Consider the following 26,855-nt stretch of genomic DNA (forward strand, 5'->3'; position numbering starts at 1 on the left):
AACAGAGAGAAAGTCTGATTTATAGCAATATCAAACAAAACTGAGTGTATATAGAGACAAACATAAGAAGAAATGAGTTTAAATGAAAATTCAAATAGATAAGGAGACAACTGTCCACAGGAGAGATAGAGAAATGGATGTAGATTGTCTGAGGCATTATTTGCTCACCATTGTTTAAGAGTTTTAATAACATGTTTAGCAAACAGCTTTCAGAAATGATACAATTATGTTGAACTGTTTTCATTTTTGGTTTAAGGGTGAACTAGATGACAGCCAAGGTCCTACACAATCATATTTTGAGGTTATACCGATGGTAGGTGAGACTCTGTATTCTCTAGAATAACTTGATCCTGGTGTTTGGAACAAAATAAAAAAGACTTTGGGGAGTTAAAGGAAGCAGTATAAAAAGATAAAAAATTCAGAGTTTTTGCACAGTCTTTTTCTCAAAGTTTGTTTCCTTACAAAGTGGAAAAAATACCCTCCAAGGTTTAATAAACCAGGACTCCAGAGGCAAGAAAAGGTTACTTCCCATCTGTTTTTCTCAGCTCTACATCACTACAGTGATTTTTTAATGTTCTTAAACTCCACATGACGTCTAGTGAGGCTTGTTAATAACGCAGGATAATCATCCACTGGATTCTAATGAAATTTTAGAAGCTATTAAAAAATAGATTAAAATATCCTGGATGTCTATTAGTTACTTGGGATTTCTTCCTCCTCCTTCGCCATCAAATCATTGGCCCCAAACTTAACACAAAGAGACTAGTCAATCACAGTCATTTTTATCTGATCTCTTTGTCATCATTTATCTGCACAGCTTTAAAAACAAAAGCTGTACGTGGCAGCATCTGATGCATTGATCTCATCACCTGTCCCATTTTTCTTGTTAAATCTCTCTGATGGGAGTCTTCAGCACTCCTGCAAAATAATTTATGCATTTTCCCCACCTCTGCAACTACCTTTTGACAAGAACAAGAAGAAATCAAGGAGGAGGCTGTAATTAATGCATTTCCACTGTCTGAAATTAATGCCACAAGATCAGTGCCCAGCCTTATCACAAACATCCAGCAACCTCGTTTCTACTGACAGAGCAGCACAGCTACAAACATGGATTGCTCAGGCTCTGAATCATCAGTGAATCCGAGTCACACCTCAGTCCATGTCTGGGATTAATTCTGCAGTTTCTGGTAAAGGAAGACTGTAAATCTGACATCTGTAGAAAGATAGCCTGTTTGACTAATCCCTTCCCAGAGCTGGAGCTTAGCTTCATTGAACAACCCCACTTATTTAATCCTCAAGATGTGATATTAAATATCAGAACAAATAAGGGAGGAAGAAAAAAAAAAGAACAAACAAACTTTTTTTTTTTTTTTTTTTTTTTTTAAATAAAGTAAATCTGTCCCATTAAGGTTCTTCAGGTTATCACTAAGAGAAGAGAAAATACTGATTTGTTTTCCGTAATATGGAGAAGTGGAAATTAGGAGTTAAGGGGTCCAAAGAAGAGATGAAAGAAGAAAGCGATCAAGCAAAGTGCAAAACATCAATAGAATCATACCCAGAACATCTTCAACCAGTTTGGAAGAGTTCATAAAGGAAATTAAAAGAATTCATAAGGCAACTCTATGGAAACTGCTAATTAGAGAGGCAAACTTTCCTCAGCACCATCTCAAGGGGCTTTTCAGTAAAAAAAAAAAGTTGTATCCAGCTTTTATAAAGCAGGTAAACCAAACTTGTAGGCTGATTCAAAGACATAGAAGTGTCAGTGGCACACAGGCCAATGGGCACCTCATTGGTGCCACTGTAACAGAACTGGAAGGATACGACAAGAATTTCCAGTGATCGAGATCCAAAACATGCCAGAGTCTACTAGCTTTGACATTTCCAATATTTTAAGGTATAAAATAAGAAAGAAAAAAAAAAGCAATTTGAATATTTTTAGGCACTCTTCCTGCCTATATTACTTTTCCTATAATAAATCATAAGGGAACAAAAAAAGAAGCCAAGTTCAAATTTAACTAGCTATTTTCAAGCAACCTTTAGGATGAAGTACATCCATTAACAAGCTCTCTTATGCCCCGTATTTCTGGAATCTCTTTCATTTGTTATAAGCTAGGCAGGTGGGAGGAGAATTCTTGTACTGTGTGCTTATGCGATGCCTAGGAAAATTAAAAGCTTGAACTTGACAGAAGACTTAAAAATATTAATGCAGATAAATCACAAGACAGTAAGAGTGTGTCTTAATTAACTCTTGGCTCACATACTGTAGAAGAAAGCAGCAAAAATGTAAAGAGGTCCCCAGAAAAGTCACAAGGTTGTTTTTTTAGTCTTTTCCTCTTAGATCTATAAATGTTATCTATACAGCAAGCTGTTAAGATAGAAGATGACTGCTCCCTTTAACTATGCTGAGAAAGTAAGGAATTGGGAAGCAGAAGAGCTGTTTGAACGAAAACCAGTATTGGCAAAAGACAGAAATGAATATACACAGGCTGTGCATAAATATAGATATGGAATTGAAAGGTTTTGAGCCACTAAAATAGCAAAAGCCTTGAACAGCCTTCAAATAGCAGCCGTGGGAGCAAACCAGCAGGACTCATGTACCTGGCAGTGATGTGCGGATGAACCCGGGCTCCCTGTGCACTCTTCGCTCTTGGGAACTGCCTGGCTACAGGAGAAAGGACCTCAGTTCAGGCCAATTTGCTGAGTATTGCAGCCTTTTTGACTCCTTCTCAGCCTCCTTCAGAACCCCCACAGAGAACCATTCTGTAGCTGCTACCGATACCTGATCTAATCATTCACAGTTAGTGTCAGTCCAGTACTGCACTGCAGTCCTGTTCAGAGTCCAGTACAGACAGCCTGTAATTAGCTTTCACAAAGACTTTATTCATTTAAGGAGAAGATCACATTATGTGCTTGACTCAGATGGAAGAGGACAGAACTCAGTCACTGCAAAAATTCCCTTCCTGTCCTGGATTCTTGCATTGTAGGCTGCTTCTTTTCAGAGAAAAAAAAAAAAAAAAAAAAAAAGTCTCCTTCATCCCAGTATTTCAGTTATGAGCTTGCCAAGGGAGTGTGACAGTTATAAAGTCATCCTGATGTCCAAATGAAAGCAGAACTTTTGGGACATGTCAAGGAAGGATAGAGTTTTGCCCTATGGCTGACATCATGCAGCCCAATGAGGCTCTCAGTCACCAGGACACTTCCCAGGTGCTCCTGTAATATCACAGAGCTAACTGGGATACTGTCTCACACTATCTGAAGATCTACTGAACAGACTTGTCGTTTTTCCCACTTAAAGGCATCAGTTATTTCTCCACAAAACCTCACCCACACCATTTTCTTTAAACCTTGAACCTGTTATGCCTCAAAAAACAACGGTGTTTTTGCTGCTCTGGAAAGGTGCAATAGCAGCAGCCCTTTGCAGGCAAAATCTGAACTGAATTCCCCGGAGAGATGAGAATATGATTACTTTTTTTAATCGAAGTTTTTTTTTTCTTTTTTTTTTTAATGCATATTTGAGAAAGCTGGAAATATTCACTTTCCAGTTTTGTATCTTGGAAGGCTTATGCATATGTCTCTGCTTGTAAATGTAAACGTTCCAAAGGCAAAAAGAAGATTAACATATATGTAAAAAGCTGCTATAATTAGCACAAAAGGACTCTTGCGAGAGAGAGCTGCAAGAAACACTGCGAGTATCTCAGGGTCTGTATAGAAAGTGGGAGTCAGGACTACTTTTTGAAATGACAGTCAGGTCACCTGCAATACAAAATTCAATAAAAGAATGTGTTCAGATTTCTTTAACATTGTGTTTGCCTAACAGTGATACAATATAGACACTGCAGGTTTTAAAGGATGCTTCTGTTTCTTTTCCCTTTTTTTTCTGTTTAGGAGCACACTCAAAAGAGGCATTTATTTGGGAATGGCTTTGCAACTTTTAAGTACCAAATAGAAGTTAGCATCAGCCGTTATGAAACTGTTTTTTGTGGAATTATGCCTCTGCTTTTTGCTAACACTAAGGTGCAGACAAAGCCAGCAAATTATCAACTGATGTTAAAAACAGTGCTTTTCTGCTAAAAAAAAAAAAAAAAAAAAAAAAAAAAGCAGCTGTTTTATAACCAAGAGGAAAATGAGAATAATGGGAATATTCAAGTAGGCTACAAGTACTGCTCCCTCATATGACCCAGCCACCTATGGACAGTAAATAGCCCAAGTCTGCAGGGGAGGCACTGATTACTTTTTCAGATCACAGAATCTCAAATTCACAGGGGTTGGAAGGGACCTCTGGGGATCATAAAGTTCAACCCCTCTGCTAACACAGGTTCCTGTCAGCATGTTGCACAGGAAAGTGTCCGGGTGGGTCTTGAATATCTCCTTCCTGAGTTGGCTAAATCTCAGGAAAGGCATGGATGTGAGCATGGGCACGGACCAAGAGAAACCACAGAGGAGCTGTGTGCTCTAAAGGGCAGTTATCCCACAGGCACAGAGCTGACCAACCCAGGTGTCCTCTGCTATAGGATCTGGTCCCAGATGCAGCACCACACCACTATCACACGCTGTGAAGAGATGTTTCACACAACCATAATGAACATTTTAAATAGCAGCTACAGTTAAGTCCCTCCTTGCAAAAGATGCCCAAACCTGTTTTCAATAAAAGCATTTTAATTGCTTTAAAGGTTTTATTAAAATCCCAGCAGACCAATTACAGTCAATTGTTTCCAGCTTCTACCTACCTAGTAATCACAGTGAGAGATATGTGCTCCATTACATGCTCTGCTCTCCCTCTCTCTAGTAACCACATTTTTTATTGACTACTGTTCCCTGGGTAGATTAGCAAATTTGGATTATCAAACTCTTCTGCAAGCAGTATTCTATGTTACGTTGAATTTAGGTGCTCAGATACTCTGATATCAAAGGATTTAGGGTGTCTAAAAACAACAAGGAAAGATCCTCCCAAACGAAAGACAAGAAAAGAACATACCAGATTTTAAAAAAGAAAGGGGGGGGGGAGGGAGAGGAATAGGACTTACGGAAAATATTATTTTTGAAACCACAGTGACAACTATAAGGAGAAAACAGAAATTCCGAGTAAAATAGTCTTTGCATTGGAAGCTTACATGACTTACAGTGAAAAAAGCTAGCAAACCCTCACCATTCACATAATCACCCATTCAGCTCTCCATGCCATGGCAACAATGTCATTAAATTAAGCATCCTATCAGATAAAAGATGGTAAGGAAGCACTGCCCTGGGTTGCATCAGAATCCCGGTGCCCCTGCTGCAGCTCACCACCCACACCTGCACAGTCAGAAAGGGGCCCAAAAGGTGAATGTAATACAGACAAATGAACAGACAGAGCTGATTAAAAAGCGTGGAAGAGGAGATGGTAATCTGGAAATACTTCTGCAGTTGGAGGTGGAAAAGGCTGAGCCTGTGTCTTGCAGTTCTGCGAGCTGTTCCTATCAGTGACACTGCCTGCATAAGTACACCACTCACCACGAAATAAGTCTGATAGATCCTATCTAAGGTGAGATATTAGCATTGTGCTAGAGGCTTGGGAACTTTTGCTTACATCACACGTAGCAGTGGAGAATAACAACTGTTTTAATGACAGTAACGCACCCAAAATGGAGAAAAAAAAATCAGTGCAAGATAACTTGTGGCTGTTTCTCATTTACAGTACGTGTGCTATCCTAGCCACATTGTTCAACACCAACAGAGTAATTTGTGAAATCAATGGTGACATTTAAAATGGTTGCATTTCCAAGCTTCCATACGCAGAACTAAGCAGGTTCTCCCGCTACCTTTTCAGTTTGCCAAGGCAGAAGTGTGGCATAAAAACTTCCAGCATCTTGGAAGTCCTTGGTTTCCTTGGAGGAGGCTTTTATTTATTTATTTTTAATAGATGATTATTACAAGAACTTACAGAAATTTGAAAGATGTTTTATTCAGCTTACTTTTGATATTTTCTGTCGTTGCCACCACAGTGAGCACATTATTCAGTCCCACACAAGCAGTATTTTTCTAGCCAGAGATGTCAACGCAGCAGTGTGCAGTGATCTGCCATACTGGCATTTCTGAAATTAGTGGCAAACCAATCATCTGATTTCCAGCCTCTGCTCCTCACAGTGTCAGTCAGACTACAGAGCCAAGGGACAGGACACTGAGAGACACTGATGGGCTGAAGGTCTTATGGCTTTGCCAGAAGCATTTTTTGGCATTTCTGAATTATGGACTTCTGTGCAGTGAGTTTATTTTTAAATTCACATCATCTTTACCAGAGGACCCAGCCAGCTGCCAGCTCAACTTACGTCATATGGAAATGACACTACTTCCACCAAGAAGAAACCCATTCAATATGCTACTCAGAATTGCTAACTCGTTTTTCCTTCCATTCACGTTGTCAGTGATAACCTCCGATGTGTTAACAGGCTAGACAAGGATCACTCTGGAAAAACCATCTGCAGCTGAATCAAGAGAGGTGCTGGGGCTCATCGCTTTTTCCCTGAGACACAACAAACATCTTGCAGCACGAAGTGCTGATTTGTACATGACTGAAGGGAGCTCTTTGAGCCCTGTGGGGTTCATCTAGGATTTCCCAATGTTTTCCAGCTGCGAGTGAGGAGCACACACTGAGCAGAGGTGCTCTGATAGGAACACCTCCTTATTTTTTGCCAAGCACAGCGTGCTGTTGTTAGGAAAGCTCTGCCACTAAGGGCTGGGCTGCAGCACAGTTCTGAAACCAGAGCATAGACCAAACCATCTTGATTGAGAAATGTACCTCTGAGTCATGGTTCTTCCTGTGCTTTCTTTTACTTCTAGCTGGAAACAGCAGCATGTCCCAGATCTGTGTCAGCCCCTATGGATCACATGTCAGACCTTCATAGTGCATAAGATGCACTGGCATAAGCTGCAAGATGCAAAGATGGATGAAGCTACTTCACTGACTTTCTTCACATTTTCCTTTCCTCTGCTATGTACAACATTAATAATAGTCTATACTGAGGGCAAACTGGGAGTGCTGCCAATGGTGCTTGTGTTTCACTTCTCTTTCTCTGGATTCCCTCTTACGCTGAAATTGCAGGTCTTTGGGGCAAAGACCAGTTACTTATTCTGATCTTCAATAGCTTTTAGCCCAGTGAGATCACAGACTGAAACTGGGTTCTTGCTGCTAAGGTAACACAAACTTCTTTAATTGAAGTCTTACTTCTGATGAACTGGCCTTCCATTTTCCATGCTTGCTCTTCCATTCCCTGATTATTGAAAAAATAGTTCACAAATTGCACCTCCATGTTCCAATTCTCAGTGTCACAGAACCACAGAATCATAGATTCATAGAATCATTGAGGTTGGAAAAGACAAGTAAGATCATGAAGTTCTACCATCAGTTCATTCCCACCCTGCCCACTGAACTGTGTCCCTCAGTGCCACATCTCCACTTTCCTTGAACATCTCCAGGGACAGCGACTCCATCACCTCCATGGGCAGGCCAGTTGCAATACCTCACCACTCCTTCTGAGAATAAGTTTTTTCTAATATCCAACCTGAATATCCTCTGACACAACTTAAGGCCATTACCTCACATCCTAAAGGTGTCATCCCACCATAGCAAGTTTTGGTCATAAAAACAACAAAATCATCCCACTGCCTTGCCTTACCAGCCCTTTTTGGGCCACCTCTCCTCACCATAATGTTCTTATCCATTTAAAGTAGATGGTAAAGGCTTTTGCTGAGAGGACGTAGGTCGCTGTTTGTGGAGGCAAGCATGGGGCACCCAGCACCTAACTACTTCCCACGCTGCCTGTATGTGGTGGCACTGCACATGGGATGCAGACGTATGCAGAACTGCTTTTGCTTTCCAAAGTTGCCAGGAATAAAGCCAGCCACATCCTACCTACATATATCAACAGCATGAACAACATCCATGAGCAGAGTACTTTTCAGCTGAAGGATCAGAACCCACTTGCATTTTGTGCATAGGATTCAGCCCTTACATCTCCCAAATGCTGCAACAGCAGCTATTTTTCACCAGCTCATGGTGGGCCAGGAGAGGAAGAAAATCTCAGTATTGCACAATTCTCTATTCCCAACCACCTCCCTAAATCCTTTATATTGCCATCAAAGATGGAGCATGCTGTTCAGCAGTCCAAGAAGGGCAGAGATGAGACAGATCACAGAGAGGGGAAGCTACTGAGCACGTAGGCTGTATTTCTTGCCTTTTTCGATCTCCATGTCAGGCCCAGGGAAAACTGAGGGAACAGCAGAATTTAGGCAAGTGAATTAAGCATGTAAAGCTAAGTGATTTGTGACTGAAAGCATGGTTTGGGAACACAGATAATTGTCCCTCCAAACCAACCAGAAACACAGGGCAACCTGATACACTTCTATCAGATGCAAATAGTCCAGCCTATCACATGCTATGCAGGAGTACCAGGCAGTTATGATTGCATATGGGAAGTCAGCCATAAAACAGAATTTGCTCACAGATAAATGTGGCCACATTTTTGCTTCCACCTCTCTAGCACTATGAGGGGAGCAGCACCCATGCCCCACAGTCAGTTGCTCCTTGTGTTCCACTGTGAGTTGAATTAGAATAAAAGAAGCTGAAATACCAGCCTCGAGACATGGTGACCTTTACCTGCTTTGTCTTCTCTCTGAGAGCTACACAAGCAACAACAGTTTGTCTCCACACATTTTGCCATCAGTGAGTCCCACCTGGACTTGGAATCCACTCTCTAAGGAGGAGCAACAAAGCAGAGGTACCTTATGAAAGTTCTTTAATCTGTGGTCTCTGAAGTCTCTGCCAGCAAGGTTGCCATAGGGACAGCATTTGAGTGTTATTTCAAAGCTGGGCAGAGGGAACAGACTGGTACCTGATTTCATACCCAATATCTTCCTATGCCACATTCTAAATGGTTGAAACCTGACTTCTCAGGGAACATTTATTATATTGAACCCATTGCTATCTCTGAGTGACACCACCACCTTTTCCACCAGTGGTGCCAGCTTTCCCTACTTACTGTCCACTTTTTTCACATTCTTCTTCTCTATCCAGAGCTGTTCATCCCCTAGGCAAAGGAGTAGCAGTCTGTGAGAGTCAGCAAACAAACCTAACACCACATTCCTTCCAGTCTTCCCTTGACTCTATGCCACACATACAGACCACTGATCATATAAAGACTACTGCTTATTACTGTAATCATTATTTTCTTGTTAAATTATGCAAGCCCCAGCTGGCACTCCCCCTAAGGAGGTCAAGCATGCCTGAGTCTTACCAGGAGGAAGGTTGGATGTTTTATAGAAGCAACAGAAAGGAACTTACAAGGAGCCTGGAGTACTCTGAGAGGTATACACCTTCTTTTGAAACTAGATGATCTTTGAGGTCCTTTTCAACTCAGGCCATTCTATGATTCTGTCTCATGGTGGTTCTGCATAGCCCAAAGAGCCTTCATCTCTGCCTGTCCCTAAAGGTACAGCATGTATGAACACATTATAAACAATATTTTCCTCATTAATAGCAAGATACTTCATCCAAATAGACGTATTTGCTGCAGTGACCGTGTGATCCTCTGCTACTTCAGATATACATTCACAGGTATGCCAGATGTAACATTTGCCTTCTCATCCATTGCAGCTTATACCATGACTGCACACTGCTAATAATTTCTTTATCTAAACTAAACATAATTTGGGCTGAAAAAGAATGCCATGACATGAAGATTAATCTCTAGCTAAAAGGCTGATTTAAAGCTAGATTTTCTGAATCAGAACAAGTGACTTTCCTCTACCTAATCTATTAAAAAAAAAAAAAATTGAAAAACTAAAAAAATGCAGAAAGTGTCCTGTGTACTGTATACAAACCAGAAAGTGAGAATTACAAAAGGTCTTGAGCTTCGATAGCATGTTTCAGGGTAGCTTACTACATGAGTCACAGAACTAAAGAAATATATTGAAGAGAGGTACCATAGGCCATGTGAACAGTGAGAACAGATGTGCTCTTCCTAAAACCATCATCCCACTGATGTTCCTTTCCCAGTGCTGTAGGCAAACTCTTGTGTGCATTAATTCCTCAGCTCACGGATATCTCACGGTAGTCACAGCTTTCAATAAAGAAAGAAAAACACAGAACTCTTGCTTTATTATCACAAAGAAATGCTAGAAAACCTGACCACGCACCTGAAGAGCCACAACCCAACTGCTTAAGAAGATTCCCCCTAAAGCAGTTATTTTGAGGAATGATGTTTAAAGCAGGTGTGTCTTTAGGTTTGATTCCCCTGAAGGGGTGCAGGAACTGTGGCAGATGTTTCTCCAGGACTATGCCACCAGTGCCACCAAAGATCTAGCAGCAGGCAGGACTGTTAAGCTTTTCTGAGCCATCACACCACTGTAGGGAGAGGGCTAAGCTCAAAACCACTGTTATCTTATTTGTGGGTCAAATGGTCAAAGCTCTAACCTTTTCTCTTTCTAAGTATGTTGGCATGGTTGTTATTTGAAGCAACAGGGAGACTACTCCTGAGGACATTTAAGAACAAGTGCAATCTTCTGTCTCGTTAGCATCCATTTTTATAGCTCAAGAGCAGATAAAGCTATTCCTCTCTTTTCCCCTGAAGTTACATTCAAGATTCCTTGAATATGTTACTCCTTTAGTGTTCTTCTTTAGACCTTACTCAGGATTTGTAGCTAAGCCAGAATCACATAGGGAAGAGAGGAAGGTTCACTGTCACCACAAAGTACACTGCCCACTGACTTCAGCTCAGTGGGCTGTGCATATGATTTCTGCTATGCAGGCCAGCAGCACCAACAGGTTTTAAACTGAAGATGCCTCACGTGTACAGGAAGATGGGCAGCCCACCTGAAATGGGCACTAAAACACCTATAGGACACTGATGCAGCACCTCCATTAAGCAGATGCTAACAGGTTCACCACCCAGAGAAACCTTAATTCTTCTCTTCTTTTTATTTCCCCTCTTACAGACCAGTTACTCTTCTTCCTTTTTGCAGCTTTATTTCCACTGCTTCCTTGCTTCCTCCTCCAGCCTGGTTGCTGTTTTATCATTATCAATGAAGCCACTTCTTCCTGCACTATTTCTGTTCTTACCTTACCCTAATGAAGCATTGGCTTTACTTTTTAGATAGGCTTTATTTTTCTATTTAATTATTATAGTTTTTAATCAAGTGGGCTGAAAACCATTCCTTCTTTTCCCTCCAGACAAGGCAGAATACAGACAGGTCCATCTGTTCTTCTTGCAGGATCAGTGGCAAAGAGACTGCATAGATATCCAAAAATTACATCCCACTCTTCAGCAGTGCTGACAGGTCTGAAGGACTGACCATATTGTAATTTCAGGTACAGCTTCATATTTGTGCTCTGGGTAGGATAACATTGAGTTGGGACCCTTTCCAGACAGAAGAAATGAAAGTTATATATATATATATATATATTTTTTTTTTTAATTATTGTTATCTGTCAATCAGTAGGACCTTCAGCAACAATTTTTAACCACATTCCTGCAGAGTTATGCTACGTGATCTTTGATTTATGTGTGCACAAGGAGCTTGGGAGACATCAGCAGAGTCCCTCTGGAACATGAGGGGAACCTAAGAGACATAACAAGTTGTTATTCCTGCAAGGCCTTCAACAATGTGTTTAGGGTGAGGCTCATCTCACTTAAATTTAATGTTCATGATGTGGTTGTCTACATCTACGTCATGTATTGATGCTTCTATTATAGTCAAATCTATTCACTTGATATCGTCTCTACTTCTCAGGATGTGATTTAACAATGTCACATACTTCAGAATTAGTTCAGCAGTCACCAATGCACCTATTTCTGTGGTCTGTATCAATAGCTAAGGACACTGAAATGACTTGACCACATTTAGCTACCTCCATGCAAGAAGCCCACATTCACTGCCATGAACCCCAGCCCTAATACTGCTATTACTTATATGATGCTACATTGTGATGATAACAATCCAGTTAGGAAACAAGTGCATCTAATCTTCCTGAGTTACTTCATCACTCCTTTGTTTGTTTATCTGTTGCTAAATTAAAACATACACACATGCCTAGTTATAACTCAAAGTCATGCTTAATTAACAGCCAAGAATTCCCAGAATTCTTGATCTAAGCCTGTCTTTTGAAGCTATGCTACAGCCTACTACAGCCCACAGCTTCTGTTTGGGAAATTCTCCAAGCTTGCTTTAAAAATGATAAGCAAAAAATTGACACTTTCTTGTGCAAATTCTTCCAGTAGCTATCTGTTCTGCTGCTAGACCTTATCTCTGGCCTGAATTTAACTTCCATCATCTTCCAACCATTACTAAATCATAATTTACACAATTAAAATGTCTTCTAATAACAAAAGCTGCCAGTCTTCATTGCCTGGAACAAATACAGATACAGCACTCAGATTAATGCGTATAAGCACATTATCTATTTCAAGTTGCTTGGAAATTAACTCAAGGTAGAATAGGTGAAAACAAGCACTGACACATTTTCATCTGCCCCCAAACTCTTTTTGTCACTCATTCCAATAATGTTTTCTTTACAGTTACAGTTTCCAGAAAACTGTGTCATAACTCTCTAATAGAAGAGTCCTCTTAGAATCTTCAGTAAAATCCTACTTTTCAGATGATAATGCCCTGCCTTGGTCTCTGGGAGCAGTGCTGTATTCTCTTCTCACTTGACTTGGAATGTCATAATTCAGGCAGCAAGACAGAGCATTCAGCCCTGACTATATCCTCATTCACTAAAGAAAGTCGTTGTCTGTGTCTTGTTGCGTCAGGAGCTCCCATCCTCCCTCCTACCACTGGGACAAGGAATGTTTATCCATTTATGGATAAACTGAAGGGACAGACATTAGTTCGGTCACACTGGTCCAGAGGGAGCACCTTACCACTGAGTTCAGCATCAGGGAGCTGTGCAACAGAAAAAGATGCACTAATGATTACAGGACATGAGGTGACTCAGAGAGAATGCCAGTGTCTAAATTACCTTGCACAATACAGACAAACTAATTCCTACTTAGTTCCAAATTTAATGCTGACAGAGGTCTCCTGGGTATGTTAGCACCACTTATGCAAGAAGCAAAACCAACTATTTGCTAGCTGAAGTGAATGTAAAGTCAAAGGCCAATCAGGTTTTTTTGTGTTTTTTTTTTAAAGACCAAAAATTAAATGTAGATATTTATGAAAGTCTAGATAGGAGGCAAATTGTCATGTCAACCTCAAGTCAGTATTTAGGACACCTGAATTTTAGTCAGACAGCAATGACTGAACTCTGTGGTCACGGTGACACAGGGCATGAGACTGAAGTAGCACAGCTGGAGGAGTCCCACAAATACAAGTTAGATTCGATGATCCTTGTAAGTCCCTTCCAATTTGGGATATTCTGTGATTATATGATAATGGCACAGCTGGAGGTTTCCCTTCAGTGATCATCTAGCTCACTACAGCAATGCGCTGTTAAATGCCACCAAAGGAAGCTGGAAGGAAGTGAGGAAGGAACAGGGAGAAAAAGATTAGAAATTCAGGAAGAGTTGTAGATGAGAGATGTTAGTGAAGACTGAATGATTCTTCTTCCTGTATTTGGAGAATCTGAAGAAAAAAAATTGTTGAAATGTCAAATTACAACAACATAGTCAGAAAATTCAGAAGTCTTTGGGAAAAGTTTTCTATTTGCAGTGAACTCTATTGATGATTACACTAAAGATTATTCCCAGCATTTCTCAGTTTCAGTACTCCAAACAAAGACAACGTTGGTACTAGTTAACCTAGCAGCAAACAACCCTATTTGTGATTAATATGATAGATGTCCCCCCATGCTGGGTTGCCCTGCTCAACAGCTCTTTCCAGATGCTACAGTTCATTTTTGCTTATGCGTGTTCAGGACTGAATGGAGTGGGGAGGGAAGAAGACTCCCCCCATGACTCAGGCTTGGAAGTCTTCTCATTATGAGAAACGCGTAAAGCAGCATATCCTGTGAAATTATAAATAAATTAATAAATATCACTCCTAACAATCTAAAGTGTAAAGATGCACTTAAATTAACATGGCACAACCCTGCTGAGCAAGCTGATTTGATTGAAATTAGCCCTGTCAGGCAAATTGGGCTGGAGACCTCTAACATTCCCTTCTATATTAAATGGCTTTATGATTTAATTGTCAGTTTCAATGTCAGACAGGATCTACATAAAAAAATGGGAAGAAAGTTGGGGTTCTTCTTGCCCACTTTCCCCAAGCTGTCTGCAGTGTATTTATTAACCAAATAGTAACATATATGAGTCAATTGCAATGATGTACTGGAACATGTTGCCCAGAGAGGTGGTGGATGCCCCATCCCTGGAGACATTCAAGGTCAGGCTGGATGGGGCTCTGAGCAGCCTGATCTCACTGTAGGTGTCCCCGTACATTGCAGGAGGGTTGGACCAGATGACTTTCAGTAGTAGTCTTTCCAACTCAAACAATTCTTGCTTCTGTAATTCCATGATTCTATGAAAAATATCTTCTCTCAACTTTGGAGAGCAGGGAAGGAAGTAAAGACTTCATGTCTCTTTAAGCTAGCTCCTGAAGCAAAGGAAACAAGCCACGAACACCACGGTGTGAGTATGGCTGAATCCCCTGTGACTCTTGGACAAGTTAGTGCTCGCTTACTGTCATGCCAGGACATCTCTTATTCTCCTATTCCTCAAGCTCTCTTACTTTGCTGTGAATTAGTTTGCTCTGGCAGGGAAGTATGTCTTCAGAGGTGCCAGGCCTTGGCCTTGGCCTCTGACACTAATAGAATAGCAGTAAAAAAATAAAAAGCTTTTGCAGTACATTCAGAAAACACTCATGTTGCAGCAGCCAAATCCAGTTGTTCTTCTAACTTTAATACATTTACTCTACATTTGTACTGACATGAATAAAGAGGTTGCTGGCTTGGTATTTCTGTGAAAACAAGCAAAATACAAACAAGCAGCTGCTTAATGGAATACACCAACACCTAAAAACACTTCCTTATGTCAAGGCGTTTGCATCCAAATATTGAACTGATGATTTCGGTGTTCAATTATTGGTACTGATTCTGATAATGTATCAAGGTGAGTATGCCCTTTAGAAAATACTGCTCACATACCTACACAGTGTGGTAGAAAGCACTGCTGTCTGTTCATTGATCTGGGGGGCAGAGTGTTGAGGAAGAGCAATTTCAATGGACAAAAAAATTCAGGAACGGGAAGAATGAGGACTGCTGCTGGCAAACTTCCACTCTGCTAACTCCTGTGCCCTGGGGAATCACAGATGGCCACAGAAGGTGAGAGGAAAGCCAAGTTAATCACAGCCCTTGGACTGGAAGATCAGCTCAAAAGGGAGCTAACTCTGGGTTTGAACTGCACTTGTGATTATAAAAGAAATCCAAGCAGCATCAAAAGCGCATATATGGGAAGGCTGACAAAAAGAGATCCCACAGCAAAACAGAGAACAAAAAGGTAGAACGGTAAACTCGAGATTCCCAACAAGGGGAAGATCTTAAAGCCACTGACATCAGCTGTATAATTAGAATTCTGAAAGTGAGGACATAAACTACACTACTACACTTTTCTTTGGCATAATGTCAGGGATGACTGTAGGCCTGTCAGGTCTTCCAATAATAGGTGGCCACATATATGCAGATCTTGCAGAAGGGCAATTAGTATTTTATGTAGAGCCTAAAATTAAATAAAAGCCCATCTAACAGCAAGACTAAAATTTCTATTGCCTTTAAAGGCAGGACCCATCTGTCTCAAACTGTAGAAATTTACCAGAGATCAAGTCACCTTGACATTCACTATAGGCAATGGAGAGTTTCTGAATGGAGTTGCAGCTGTGATTTATATCCATGTAAAGCAGACCCCTACAACTGGTTGGATGAATTGCTCTGTAAAATCTATTGACTGTATTGACTAGACCTCCACTGACTATAAAGAGAACTGAAATACCTATTGCATACAAAGAACTGTACATGTACATACCTAAATTCACTGAATTTAGTTAGTATGGCTCTGAGTTTCAACCCTCGGGTTGGGTAAAAAGTTTAATGTCTGTCAGATGTTTTTTGGTGTAGACAGCTAAATTCAGGTTAATTACCCAACACTTTCATAAGCCACTGAAAAGTTTCAGGCGCTACAAGAAGTGATTAATCTCACCTATTTAGAACTATCTTCAGGATGAGATTAATTGCACTCCAGAAATTTCAATTTCCTATTTTTCTTCCATGACTACAAAAGGAGTCCATACAGCTCCTCAGATAAGGTACTAGATGAATTGATCCAATTGTGAATGTTGAGAAATAGCCTCTCAAATCCTGAGGGAAAGCAGGGAAACTTAGTTATTTCAAGAAATTCAGCACTGAAAGAGTAGCATACTTGAGAATATACGTATTATATAATGATACCATATTCTGAGAACACAAAGTGCCATGAAAATCGGCTGCTGAACCCCATCTCTGCACAGTGTCACTGCACACAGGACCTGACATGATAATGGGAGTAAGACAAAACTGGAAGAAATGTCCAAATATTAACAACAAAGCAAGTAGTAATATTTTTTTCTACGTTTTAAACAAATGGTAAGTTTGGTGACAAAATATCAATTGTCTCTTTCTCCCAGACTGATACCACAGAAAATTATTTGGCTTTGTTGATGTGGGGCTGAGGTATTTAAACTTCTGTGGGAGTCCTATCTGCACAAGGAGTGTTGAAAATGAAAAGGCAAAAGCCTTGACAAAGTCCCGTGAACAGAAAGAGGAGAGAATATAGAAAATAAGACATGCTATTAGATATATAAGATAGACCAGAGGTAATGGCTTTACGTAGTGCCAGGGGAGGTTCGGGTTGGATATTAGGAAAAATTTCTTCTCATAAAGAGTGGTTGGACATTGGAACAAGCTTCCCAGGGAGGTGGTGGAGTCACCATCCCTAGAGGTGTTCCAGAAACGTGTAGATGTGGCACCAAGGGACATGGTTTAGTGAATGTGGTTGTGATGGGTTGATGGTTCAACTAGATGATCTTATTTCCCAAATTTAATAATTCCTTGATCCTATAATACACACAGGGTAAAATCCAAATGATTTCATTGAGGTATGATTTCCTGAGTCTTATCCCAAAGAAAAGTGCATTTTGCATAGACCCAGAAAGGTTTCCTCAGATTGGTGGGATCTTGCATGTAATGATTTTATTTCTTCTTGTAACACAAAGATACTCAGTGCTGTTGTGCCCAGGATGGCCAGCCTGTGTCCCAGCCACTGATCTCACTTACTTTCCCAGCAAGGAGCCATCTGCGCACCTACTGGAGAGGTCCAAGGTCTGTGGCATCCAGTTGTCTCAAACTAAAAGCACGGTATGGGTCATCTAGGAATGTTGTGTTATTGGCCACTATGTGTGCCACTCCTCAGGAACATCCCCAGCATGGCTTTGCCAGTGAGTATAGACTTAATGGCTGCTCTAGGAACAGAATCAAATGCTGCTGTATGGCAAGGCTGGTCCTGAGCATTGGTCCAGCACTGGTGTTATGGTGCAGATGATATCTGATGTCGGATCAGGGAGATTTGGCTACCTGTGCATTGATGTTCTCCTGGCAGCATCTTACAAGTAGCAGTATTAGCAAGGTAGAAGAGCAAATTCCAGTTCTTATAATTGCCTTCCTAAATTAATTCACCTGTAATTTCAATCAGCTGCTCTTGACATTCCCTCCTCAAGGTGTAAGCCCTCCTCATAAACACTCAGAGCAGCACACAGAGAGGCACGAGGGGAAAAAAGATAAGCAAAGCTGGTGTTCTGCTGCTGAGAGCCTGGTGGGCAGCTCCCCACCACGCACTTCGGGGATTTCGCTGTTAGTCTCTCAACAGCTGTTCTTGATTCTTCTCCATTCCCACTGAAACTTTCAGATTCTCTGAATTTACAGTCAGTGGAAAATGCTGTGCAAAGAGTCCTCTGTTTTAGGATGAACATCTCTGTTCTTCACCCACAGTTGAGTATAGTTTAAATCTAATGGCTCCTATAAAATACATAAGGACTGGGACTTGGATGGACTGGCGCATTTAAGCTTTCAGCATTGCTATAGTTCTGCTTTGGTAGTGGATGGCACTAGGAACACTGAATTGTTACATGAGCTACACAATATGTCAAAAGCATGAAAAATTCGAGATGGAAAGATAACCAAAAACATACCATTGAACTAAGCAGACAACATAGTTCAACAAGGTTTGAACAAAAGGAAATTAGGAAATATCCATTTTTTGAACACAGGTACAGTGTCTCATAAAGTCATTCTAGTGTTAATTCAGGTGACTGGCAGAAACCAGATGCAATTAAAAACTGTTTTCTGAGCTATAAATAAAGCCATAACAAATGATATTGCATTAACCAGGAGGGGGAGAAGTTGTTGTTTTGAATGAATTTTCGTAATTCTGGTCTTATTAAATGCTTCCTTAATGATGTATAAAATTAATTAAATGTTAATAAAATTACTAGATACCAATCTGGAAGGTGATCAAAACACCAATGAGGACAGAAGAAAGTAAGTATGAAAAGCATCTGAGATTAGAAAACAATGCAAACTAATACAGCTTGGCAAGGGAATACATAAGACATCTGCACAGTTCTCAGCAACAACCCTGAAAATGTGATGGACCAATGAAATGCAAGTATCTGGAAAAAAAATAAGTCTAGAAAGGAAAAAGAAGCAAAAGGCAATAGCTAACACAGACAGGATTAGGATTTCTCCACTGTCACTGAATACAATAGGCTGCCATACACCAACAATACAGTAGAAAGAAATTAGGAAAGACTGTGACAAGATCAGTGTTTGCAGAAGGGGCATAAAGAGACACACAATGATACTAATGTCAGCATCTCTCCAAACTGAGATTTAGCAGTGCTGGAGATACGCAACTCAACTTCAGAGTGGTTTATAAAACCTACCCACAAATCAGGAAAAGTCAGCACCTCTAAGGAGGTCAAGGTGCTGTCCTGGTGACTGTAACCAAAGGTGGTTCTTAAGGTATGGGATGAATCCTGTGGTGAAGTGTTGCTTAAGAGGATCTTACCATGCCCAAGCAAGGCAGCAGTTTGGTTATGCAAAAGATGATGATACCTAGTGCTGCCTTCCACCAATTCTCAGTTACACTCCTCAGTGTTGCTGAAGGTAGGTTTCTCCTGACTTCTGTGGGACCTTTCATTTGCTCCAAGTTAAACACTCCCTTAAGTAGTTTACTTGCTTAAGGCTGGAAAAGGCAATTCACTCATTATCAGCCTGAAAGTTCTCCCAGAGTGCTTCTTTCCAAAGTAGGTTACCATGAATCTAAATATCCCTGGGCATATCCCTCCCTCCACAAAAAATACTAAGTTTCCCAGTAATCATCCTGATAGCATCCAGGAGGAGGCATATACGTAACAGCTATTGTGGACCACATTCCTTGTAAAGCTATTAATATTTAAGAAATCAATTTTAATAAAGTATCTGTCAGAATCAATAGCAGAGGCAATGTCTCCATGGCTCCACTCCTTCTGTAAAGTTCCATGCATAAGAAGGGAATATAGCATTATTAAATACAATAATAAACGTAATTATTTTTCTATACCATAGAAGGCTGATCATAGGAGTGTCCAAGCACCCAGCTACCTTGCTATGCCTAAGGTCACTGATCAATTATACTTCAAAACAACATACAAATTATCTTGAAACTTATTTGACAGATTTTGCTTGGAAAGTTTCTTAGAGTTGTTAAATTAGATTCAAACTACTCACATCTAGACCTTGTCTTCAAATGTGCATTGTCATCACTTGACCCTGCACACACATCAGTGCACAGTTTTGTACCTTGGTGTAATCTGTGAATACAGAGTATTTAGTCAAGTGATGTTTGAAGGCGAAGAGCTCCAAAGAAAGGACAAGAAGATGCCAAGTGACTAACTAGCCTCTGATGTGTTGTGTGGGAGAAGCAGGTCCTGCTGGGGCCCTGGACAGACTGATCTGGTAGGTGGCAACCCTGCCCATGACAGGAGACTGGAACTGGATGGGCTTTAAGGTTCTTTCTAACTCAAGCCACTCTATGATTCTGTGATTCTTTACCGCATCACCTTTGGTCAAAATGAGGACACTTAGGACAGCTCAGTTCTATAGAAATTACAGCAAAGTCTCTGACTTCTGAGGAGCTTGTTGCTGGAGGAGGTGATGGCAAGGGGCTTTGCTGTTGCTGGTGGTGCAGATGCTCACCAGTGCATCACTGGACACATCTGATCTCACCACCTGCCCAAATAAGGCCACAATGACACTTCACTTCTTCCAAGCTAGCCCCTACAGACAGACACTGAGGTAACCTCATCCTTGGGGATTAAGGGACACAGAGGAGCACATCTGTACTACACTCCCTCGAGCCTTTCCTCAGCAGTCCCGAAACTCAGCAAATTCATGGTGTAGCCATGGAAACACCAAGCAAACAGGCTGACTGACCCCTGGCAGCACTGCTTCACAGCAAGACTGTGCTGACATGAAGCCCTGACGAGAATTTACTAGGCTGCAGGTGACAGTGAGCTGAAAACACTTATTTCCCCCTCATTAAGCTAAGTCTGCAGTTTTGAGTGATTTTGGGTGCTTAAACCAGCACCCATAGCACCATTCAACATGCTGGACTGAGTGGACTAACAGGTCTCAGCAGAGCCTCACCAGTAAAGGTGTTCAGAGAGGTCTACAACAACTGAGACTTCATTATATTTTACAAAGTATAGTGCAGAATATTTATCCATGCATTATGATGGATTAGCATAAATAATTAAAATGGAGTTCGCACTGGTGAATGGATAAGCAGAGGGCACTTACTAATGGACCAAGCTTGCTCTCCTGCTCCAGGGATTCACTTAGAAACAAATCCTTGCTAAGGAAGGGCTCACATTTATCCTTCTCCTTACCCCAACCCTGTTCCAAATCACCCAGCCCCCTGGCACAAGCTGCTAGTTCAGCACATCTCCCAAGGGGCAAAGAGAAAAGTCTCCAGACATCAATGTGTCTCTCTGTACTGGCACTGGTGAGGCCCCACAGTGTTCAGTTTTCGGTCCCTCACTCCAGGATAGACCTTGAAGCACTGGAACACGTCCAGAGGAGGGTAGTGAAGCTGTGAAAGGTTTTCAGTACAAGTCTTATGGGAGCAGCTGAGGGAACAGGGATTGTTTGGTCTGGAGAAGAGGAGGGTCAGGGGAAACCTGATCACCCTCTACAACTCCCTGAAAGGAGCTTGTGATGATGTGGGAGTGGGTCTCATCTCCCAGCTAAGAGCAGTAGGATGAGAGGGAAAGGTTTTAAGTTGCACCAGGGGAGGTTCAGGTTAAGTATTTGGAAAAACAACTTCTCAGAAAGGATGCTGAGGCATTGACACAGGCTGCCCGGGGAGGTGGTGGAGTCACCATTCCTGGAGGTTTCCAAGAAATGTGTAAATTGGCACTGTGGGACGTGGTTTAGTGGGCATGGTGGTGATGGTTGGGCTAGGTGATCTTAATGGTCTTTCCAATCTTAATGATTCTATGATTCTTAAGTCCCTCAGTGCCCTTTTCCATAAACAACCCACTCAGGCTCAGTCATGCAAAAGGTGCATTTTGGTGCTTCCATGAAATACTAATGATCTGACAGCCCACATGCCTCTGCCTCCTCTTCTTGGTCCAGATGCAAAGTGCTATTGAAAGATAGCTGGATGGCGAATAGAAGGGGAGGGGAGGGGAGGGGAGGGGAGGGGAGGGGCGGGGCGGGGAGGGGAGGGGAGAGGAGAGGAGAGGAGAGGAGAGGAGAGGAGAGGAGAGGAGAGGAGAGGAGAGGAGAGGAGAGGAGAGGAGAGGAGAGGAGAGGAGAGGAGAGGAGAGGAGAGGAGAGGAGAGGAGAGGAGAGGAGAGAAGAGAAGAGAAGAGAAGAGAAGAGAAGAGAAGAGAAGAGAAGAGAAGAGAAGAGAAGAGAAGAGAAGAGAAGAGAAGAGAAGAGAAGAGAAGAGAAGAGAAGAGAAGAGAAGAGAGAAAAGAAAAGAAAAGAAAAGAAAAGAAAAGAAAAGAAAAGAAAAGAAAAGAAAAGAAAAGAAAAGAAAAGAAAAGAAAAGAAAAGAAAAGAAAAGAAAAGAAAAGAAAAGAAAAGAAAAAGTCCCAAGCCTTTTCCTGGTCTTATTTTTCTGTGAAAGTGAAGGCTGCAGTTGTCTCAGGGGATGGTATGAAAATAAGAATATCTCCTAGCTACCTCTCCTTCAGACTTTTCATTAAGGCAGGTTGAAAATTTACCAGAAACTGCTATTGCAAAGTAGAGCTGAGCTGCATTTTGTTTCTTTTCTGGAGTGTTTCTGTTATCCAACACATTCTTTGCGCTTGCAATTAAAAACAATCTGGAAAATCAAAATCTTGCTTTTATTCCTTCATTCAATTCATTTATGCTCCTGTGCATGAAGAAATGGATGTTTTATGAGCAGTGCTCAGGTTGGTCTCCCTGGCCAAGCCACTCATCCCATGAGGCCTAGCAGCAGGGGATTCCTGCCACATATTGCACTGCCCAACACACACAGTGCATCAGGGGAGCTGTAGTTACACCTACAGGGAGAGTAGTTCCTAAAAGAGCAGGGAGAGACTGTAGCCTGACCTGCAACCCTCAGGAGTCATTTTCAAATAAAACATCTCAGATTAAAACAGGGTTGGTTGTTTATTTTGTTTTTTTAATGTATACGTACTTATCCGTTTATTTTTCGCAACTCAACAGAGGTAATTTTTTTTCATAGGAAAGTTCATATTTTCTCTTACAAGCTACCCCATTGCCGTATTACCATATTGCCATGAAGTGCAACAATACTGATGCCCTGGCAGAGAGGATCGTAACACATGTTAGGTAAATTCTGTCTAGGGAATAGATGTTTAGATGTTTTCAAAAGGTGAAGGAAACAGAGTCAGCTTCTTTGGGAGCAAATCACATTTCTCTTTGCTATAAGCAGAACCTGGGACAAACTCGGATGTGAAGAACAAGGAATGAGGAAGAATCACAAGAAAATCATCTCCTATCATTTCTGTAAATCACTGCCAGTGAAAGCTGAACATTGAAATGCCATCAAGAATTACTCCTTTTGTCCCCTTTGCCCTCAGGGCCTGGGTGGCCTAATCGTGTGTTTGTATTCTGATTCAACAGAATCAATTATTTCAGTAGATCCAACCACATCTAGAGTAAAGTGTTTACAACAGGGGCTGTGCCAAACCTTATTTATGTGCACATTGGAACAATGAGAGGATCATGAAGGATCATGAGCCCCTTCCAGCCATACTGACAAAATTGTACAATTCAATGGAATCCCATCTGCATTACCTTTTTAAAAGTTCTGGAATCCAAAGCTTTTGCAGAAATATTTGCAATGCCCCTTCCTGCTCCTACACAAGTTCCTTGGTGTGTCCTGAAAGATGTGACCCTCTTCCATCAGCAGCTTCTCATCTCCTAAATCATCAGATACAGAGCACTGAAGCATTTGCATTAGTTCTTCCCTAAATACTTTGGGTTTATAAAGAATCCATTGCACCTATAGATGCTGCAATCACTTTTCGTCTTCAGTTTTACAGATATTAGAGCAATCACTTTATTCTTGATTTCGTTGTATTGCAAAAATGTTGGTCTTTATTAAAAAGTTACTCTGAATGAGATGGTATGTAAATGTTTTATTAGGATAAATGGGACTTTTATTCGTAAGTAAAATGGCAGATTTGTAGATTTTGCAGAAAAGTCAGCAATCTCTCATTAACCCAAGAGAGAGTGTAAAATGGTCTCATGTGAAAAGCAGCCGAGACTGCGGGACAGCACCACACGGTGTCACAACAGCACCTCCAACGTGAGAGGGACTCCATTTCAGAAGGAAAAAAGGTTAAAGACAACTCATCTGAAAAAAAGAACAAAGACTTCAAAAGTCAGCATGGAGTACTGCTTCCCTGATGCTCTGCTCCTGCTCTCGAGCAGGCCATTGCTCTCCAGTCACAGGAAGGTCTCAACACACTCTTCCATCACTTTCAGCAGATTTGTTTAGTAGGATTTGATCCTACAGCAAAGTAAGAATCCACACTTTCTACTGAGTTTAAAAAGTGATGAGACTGAGCACATCAGTCTCACATCTTGGTGTTTTGCAGCACTATGTGTCACCAAGGAGCAGCTGGCCATGTAAAAGATTGGGTCCATTCCTAAGAAGGAGCAAACCTTTCCAAACCATGAACATGCTACAATCCACATTGCGTAAGGATCTGAAAGGTAATCTCACACCTAGAGAGCTGGCTAAAATGCATGTTGTAGCTTGAGATTTTTTATACCCATATAAAAGTAAATCAGCTCACCTGAACCTCTCTAGACCCATCCACCATCCTATTGCTTGTACCCAGACAGAAGTCTGGGTGTGGATTTGACCCAGCTGCCACAGCTGTCTGCAAACAGAGATGCCACGTGCTCATAAGGCTCTGATGTGTGCTAATGCCTTATTTATGCAGCCTGCATAGGCTGACCATGCAGGATGAGCTGGGGTGCAAATCCATCCAGATACAGCTCACCCCAAGCAGGAGCAGTGTTATGTAATGCTGAGCACAACCTACAGCAAGCTCGCTACCAAAGAGCCTCCCCCATCACAGCATCTTTCCCCAGCCTCAAATACTGCCTCATCCTGTCTGGTATTTCAATTTTTCCTAAAGCAGAAGGGGATAAAGAACGGGGAAAAAATGTGACAGCAGTCCACATTTTCATAGAAATCCAGCTGGAAAGCAAGAACCTTTGTCCCAAGACACACTTTATGAAAACATTGAAAAGAAGGGGGCAGCAATAGGTGAGTGGTACATAGCAGCGCATCAGTAGTGCTGCCTTTTGCTTCTTGCCTGGGGCTAAATCCCTACAAACATCCACGAGAAATTTGCCTGAAGGTAAAATTCCAGCCCTGTACTCAAGGTGTTTATTTGCAAATGCAAGACAGCACCAGTGAGGAGGGCTTCTACAGATTCAGCTCCAGGCTCCCAGCCCATAAAGCCTACAGCACTTTGTCTTTGGCAAACAAACCAATTTCAGAAATCACGGTTAAATCCTCTATTACATAGAACCCTGTGTATGTTACAGCCTTAAAGAACAGCAGTACCACTCTGACCACTGATAGTCCCTTGGGTTTTCACACACATTCACAACACTAAAGAACACTTGAATATGAATAGGACTCTGCCAAATTCTCCGCGTGCTGTAAGCAGACTTATTTTCCTATATTTTTATGAACGCTTAAGGGATCCGATTTTTTAGGAAGGCAAAACAGCAGTGCCTGACTCATCCCCTTTGGGCCAGAAGATGAGTTTGCTCCATCCGTGTTTGCTGGCGGTCGGCTTAACTTTCCGGCAGACAGTGCTGCAATACTCGGGTTTCGTGCACCGTAGGGTGATGCTTACCGGACCAAAACCCCACGGATTTCATCTGACACTTTTTAAGAGCCGGTTCACTCGGGGTTTAGAAAACCGACTTCATCCACATGTAATGCTCTACGCTGAACTGAAGCCGGCAGTGTCCCCTTAAGCACTCTGCGCCTTAAAACCGCTCACAGCTCGGTCCCTATAGCCGGGTGTAAGAGGCACACGTTTGAGCACAGCGACGCGGGGGACATGCCAGAGGGAGCCCGAGCCTTACGAGATGCTCATTTTGGAAACCCGATGATAGAAAAACATTAAAATAATAAAAGAAAAAAAAAATAAACATCAGCACATCCCATAATAAGCTCCTTGCCGTCCCCCCCTCCGCTGCTGGGAGCGAGTCGGAGAACGACAGAATCACAAAAGTCCCCCCGGTCGGGAATGATAAAGCAAAACGGCGCATCCCCCCGGGCAGCCCCGCTCCGCGTTACTCACACGAAGCCGTGGTAGAGCAGCGCCCAGCCTCGGGGTCGTTCCAGGGCGTCGTAGATCAAAGTTTGGATCCGGCGATACTTGGCGTGGTTCCTCTTCACCGGGCGGCTCAAGGGGGTCTTCGCCAACAGCCCCAACCCCGGAGGGCTCCGCTTGCCGCCCTCCTCCTTCCCACCGCCTTCCAGCAGCAGCGTCCCGTCGCGATCGGCTCCGGAGCCCAGGGCGAGCGAGCCCTGCTCGGGGTCCCCTCCGCCGCCGCCCGCAGCCCGCCGCCCCTCCGCCGCCCCTCCGGCCCCGCTACCGCCCGCCGCGCCGCGCCGCGCCTTCAGCCCCATGGTGGGCGCCGGGCCCCGGAGGCGAGCTGCAGATCGGCGGCGGCAGCCCCGGGAGCCCCAAGGCCATGATCTGAGCTCCCCGCCCCTCCCCCCCCCGACAAGGATTTCTTTACGGATTTATATATATATATACATGGGAGTGTGTGTATATATATATATATATATATACTTATAATACGGGGGGAAAGGGGAGTAGCAAATGGGGTGGGGGGAGGCGGTCACATCCCCCTCAGGTCATCCCCACCGGCGGGCAGCAGCACCTGGGCCGGCGCAAGGCAGGGAAATCATCGCGGAGTTTATTTACCAGCCCGATGCCCGAGCCCCTTCCTCCCCCCCTCCACCCCCCCGCCTCCTCTTCCTCCTCCTCCTCCCAGCTCCTGCCTTCTCCCCCCCCCCCACCCCCCTCACCCCCCCCTTTCCCCGAGCCCTCACGTTAGGGAGTGGCCCATTGTATGCAGGCAGCAAATAGCCCGGCGCCCGCCCCCCGCTCCCCCAGCCCCGGGTGTCTGTAGTCGGCTGCGTGGGGCCGCGGGGCTGTCCCTATCGTCCCCTCCCCCCCTCCCACCCCCGGCTGCCAGCCCCCTGCTGGGGCCGCCGAGCGGGGAGATCCCGGCAGCCGGCGGGAGGGGAGCCCCCTCCGAACACCCGGGGAAC

General features: G+C 42.6%; 1 protein-coding gene across 1 annotated transcript in view; it reads right to left on the reverse strand.

Annotated features, from left to right (window-relative positions):
• The window catches only part of KCNQ3 (potassium voltage-gated channel subfamily Q member 3), a 188,726-nt gene extending 162,443 nt beyond the window's left edge, over nt 1-26,283 (reverse strand). The window contains exon 1 of the mRNA XM_031591239.2: nt 25,870-26,283. Coding sequence (XP_031447099.1) covers nt 25,870-26,201 — 332 coding nt within the window. The 5' untranslated portion in view covers nt 26,202-26,283. The remainder of the gene's footprint in view (nt 1-25,869) is intronic.
• Between the last annotated feature and the right edge of the window lie 572 nt (nt 26,284-26,855).

This window comes from Phasianus colchicus, chromosome 3 (genome assembly GCF_987193195.1).
Source record: "Phasianus colchicus chromosome 3, bPhaCol1.hap1.1, whole genome shotgun sequence".
Taxonomy (NCBI): Eukaryota; Metazoa; Chordata; class Aves; order Galliformes; family Phasianidae; genus Phasianus; species Phasianus colchicus.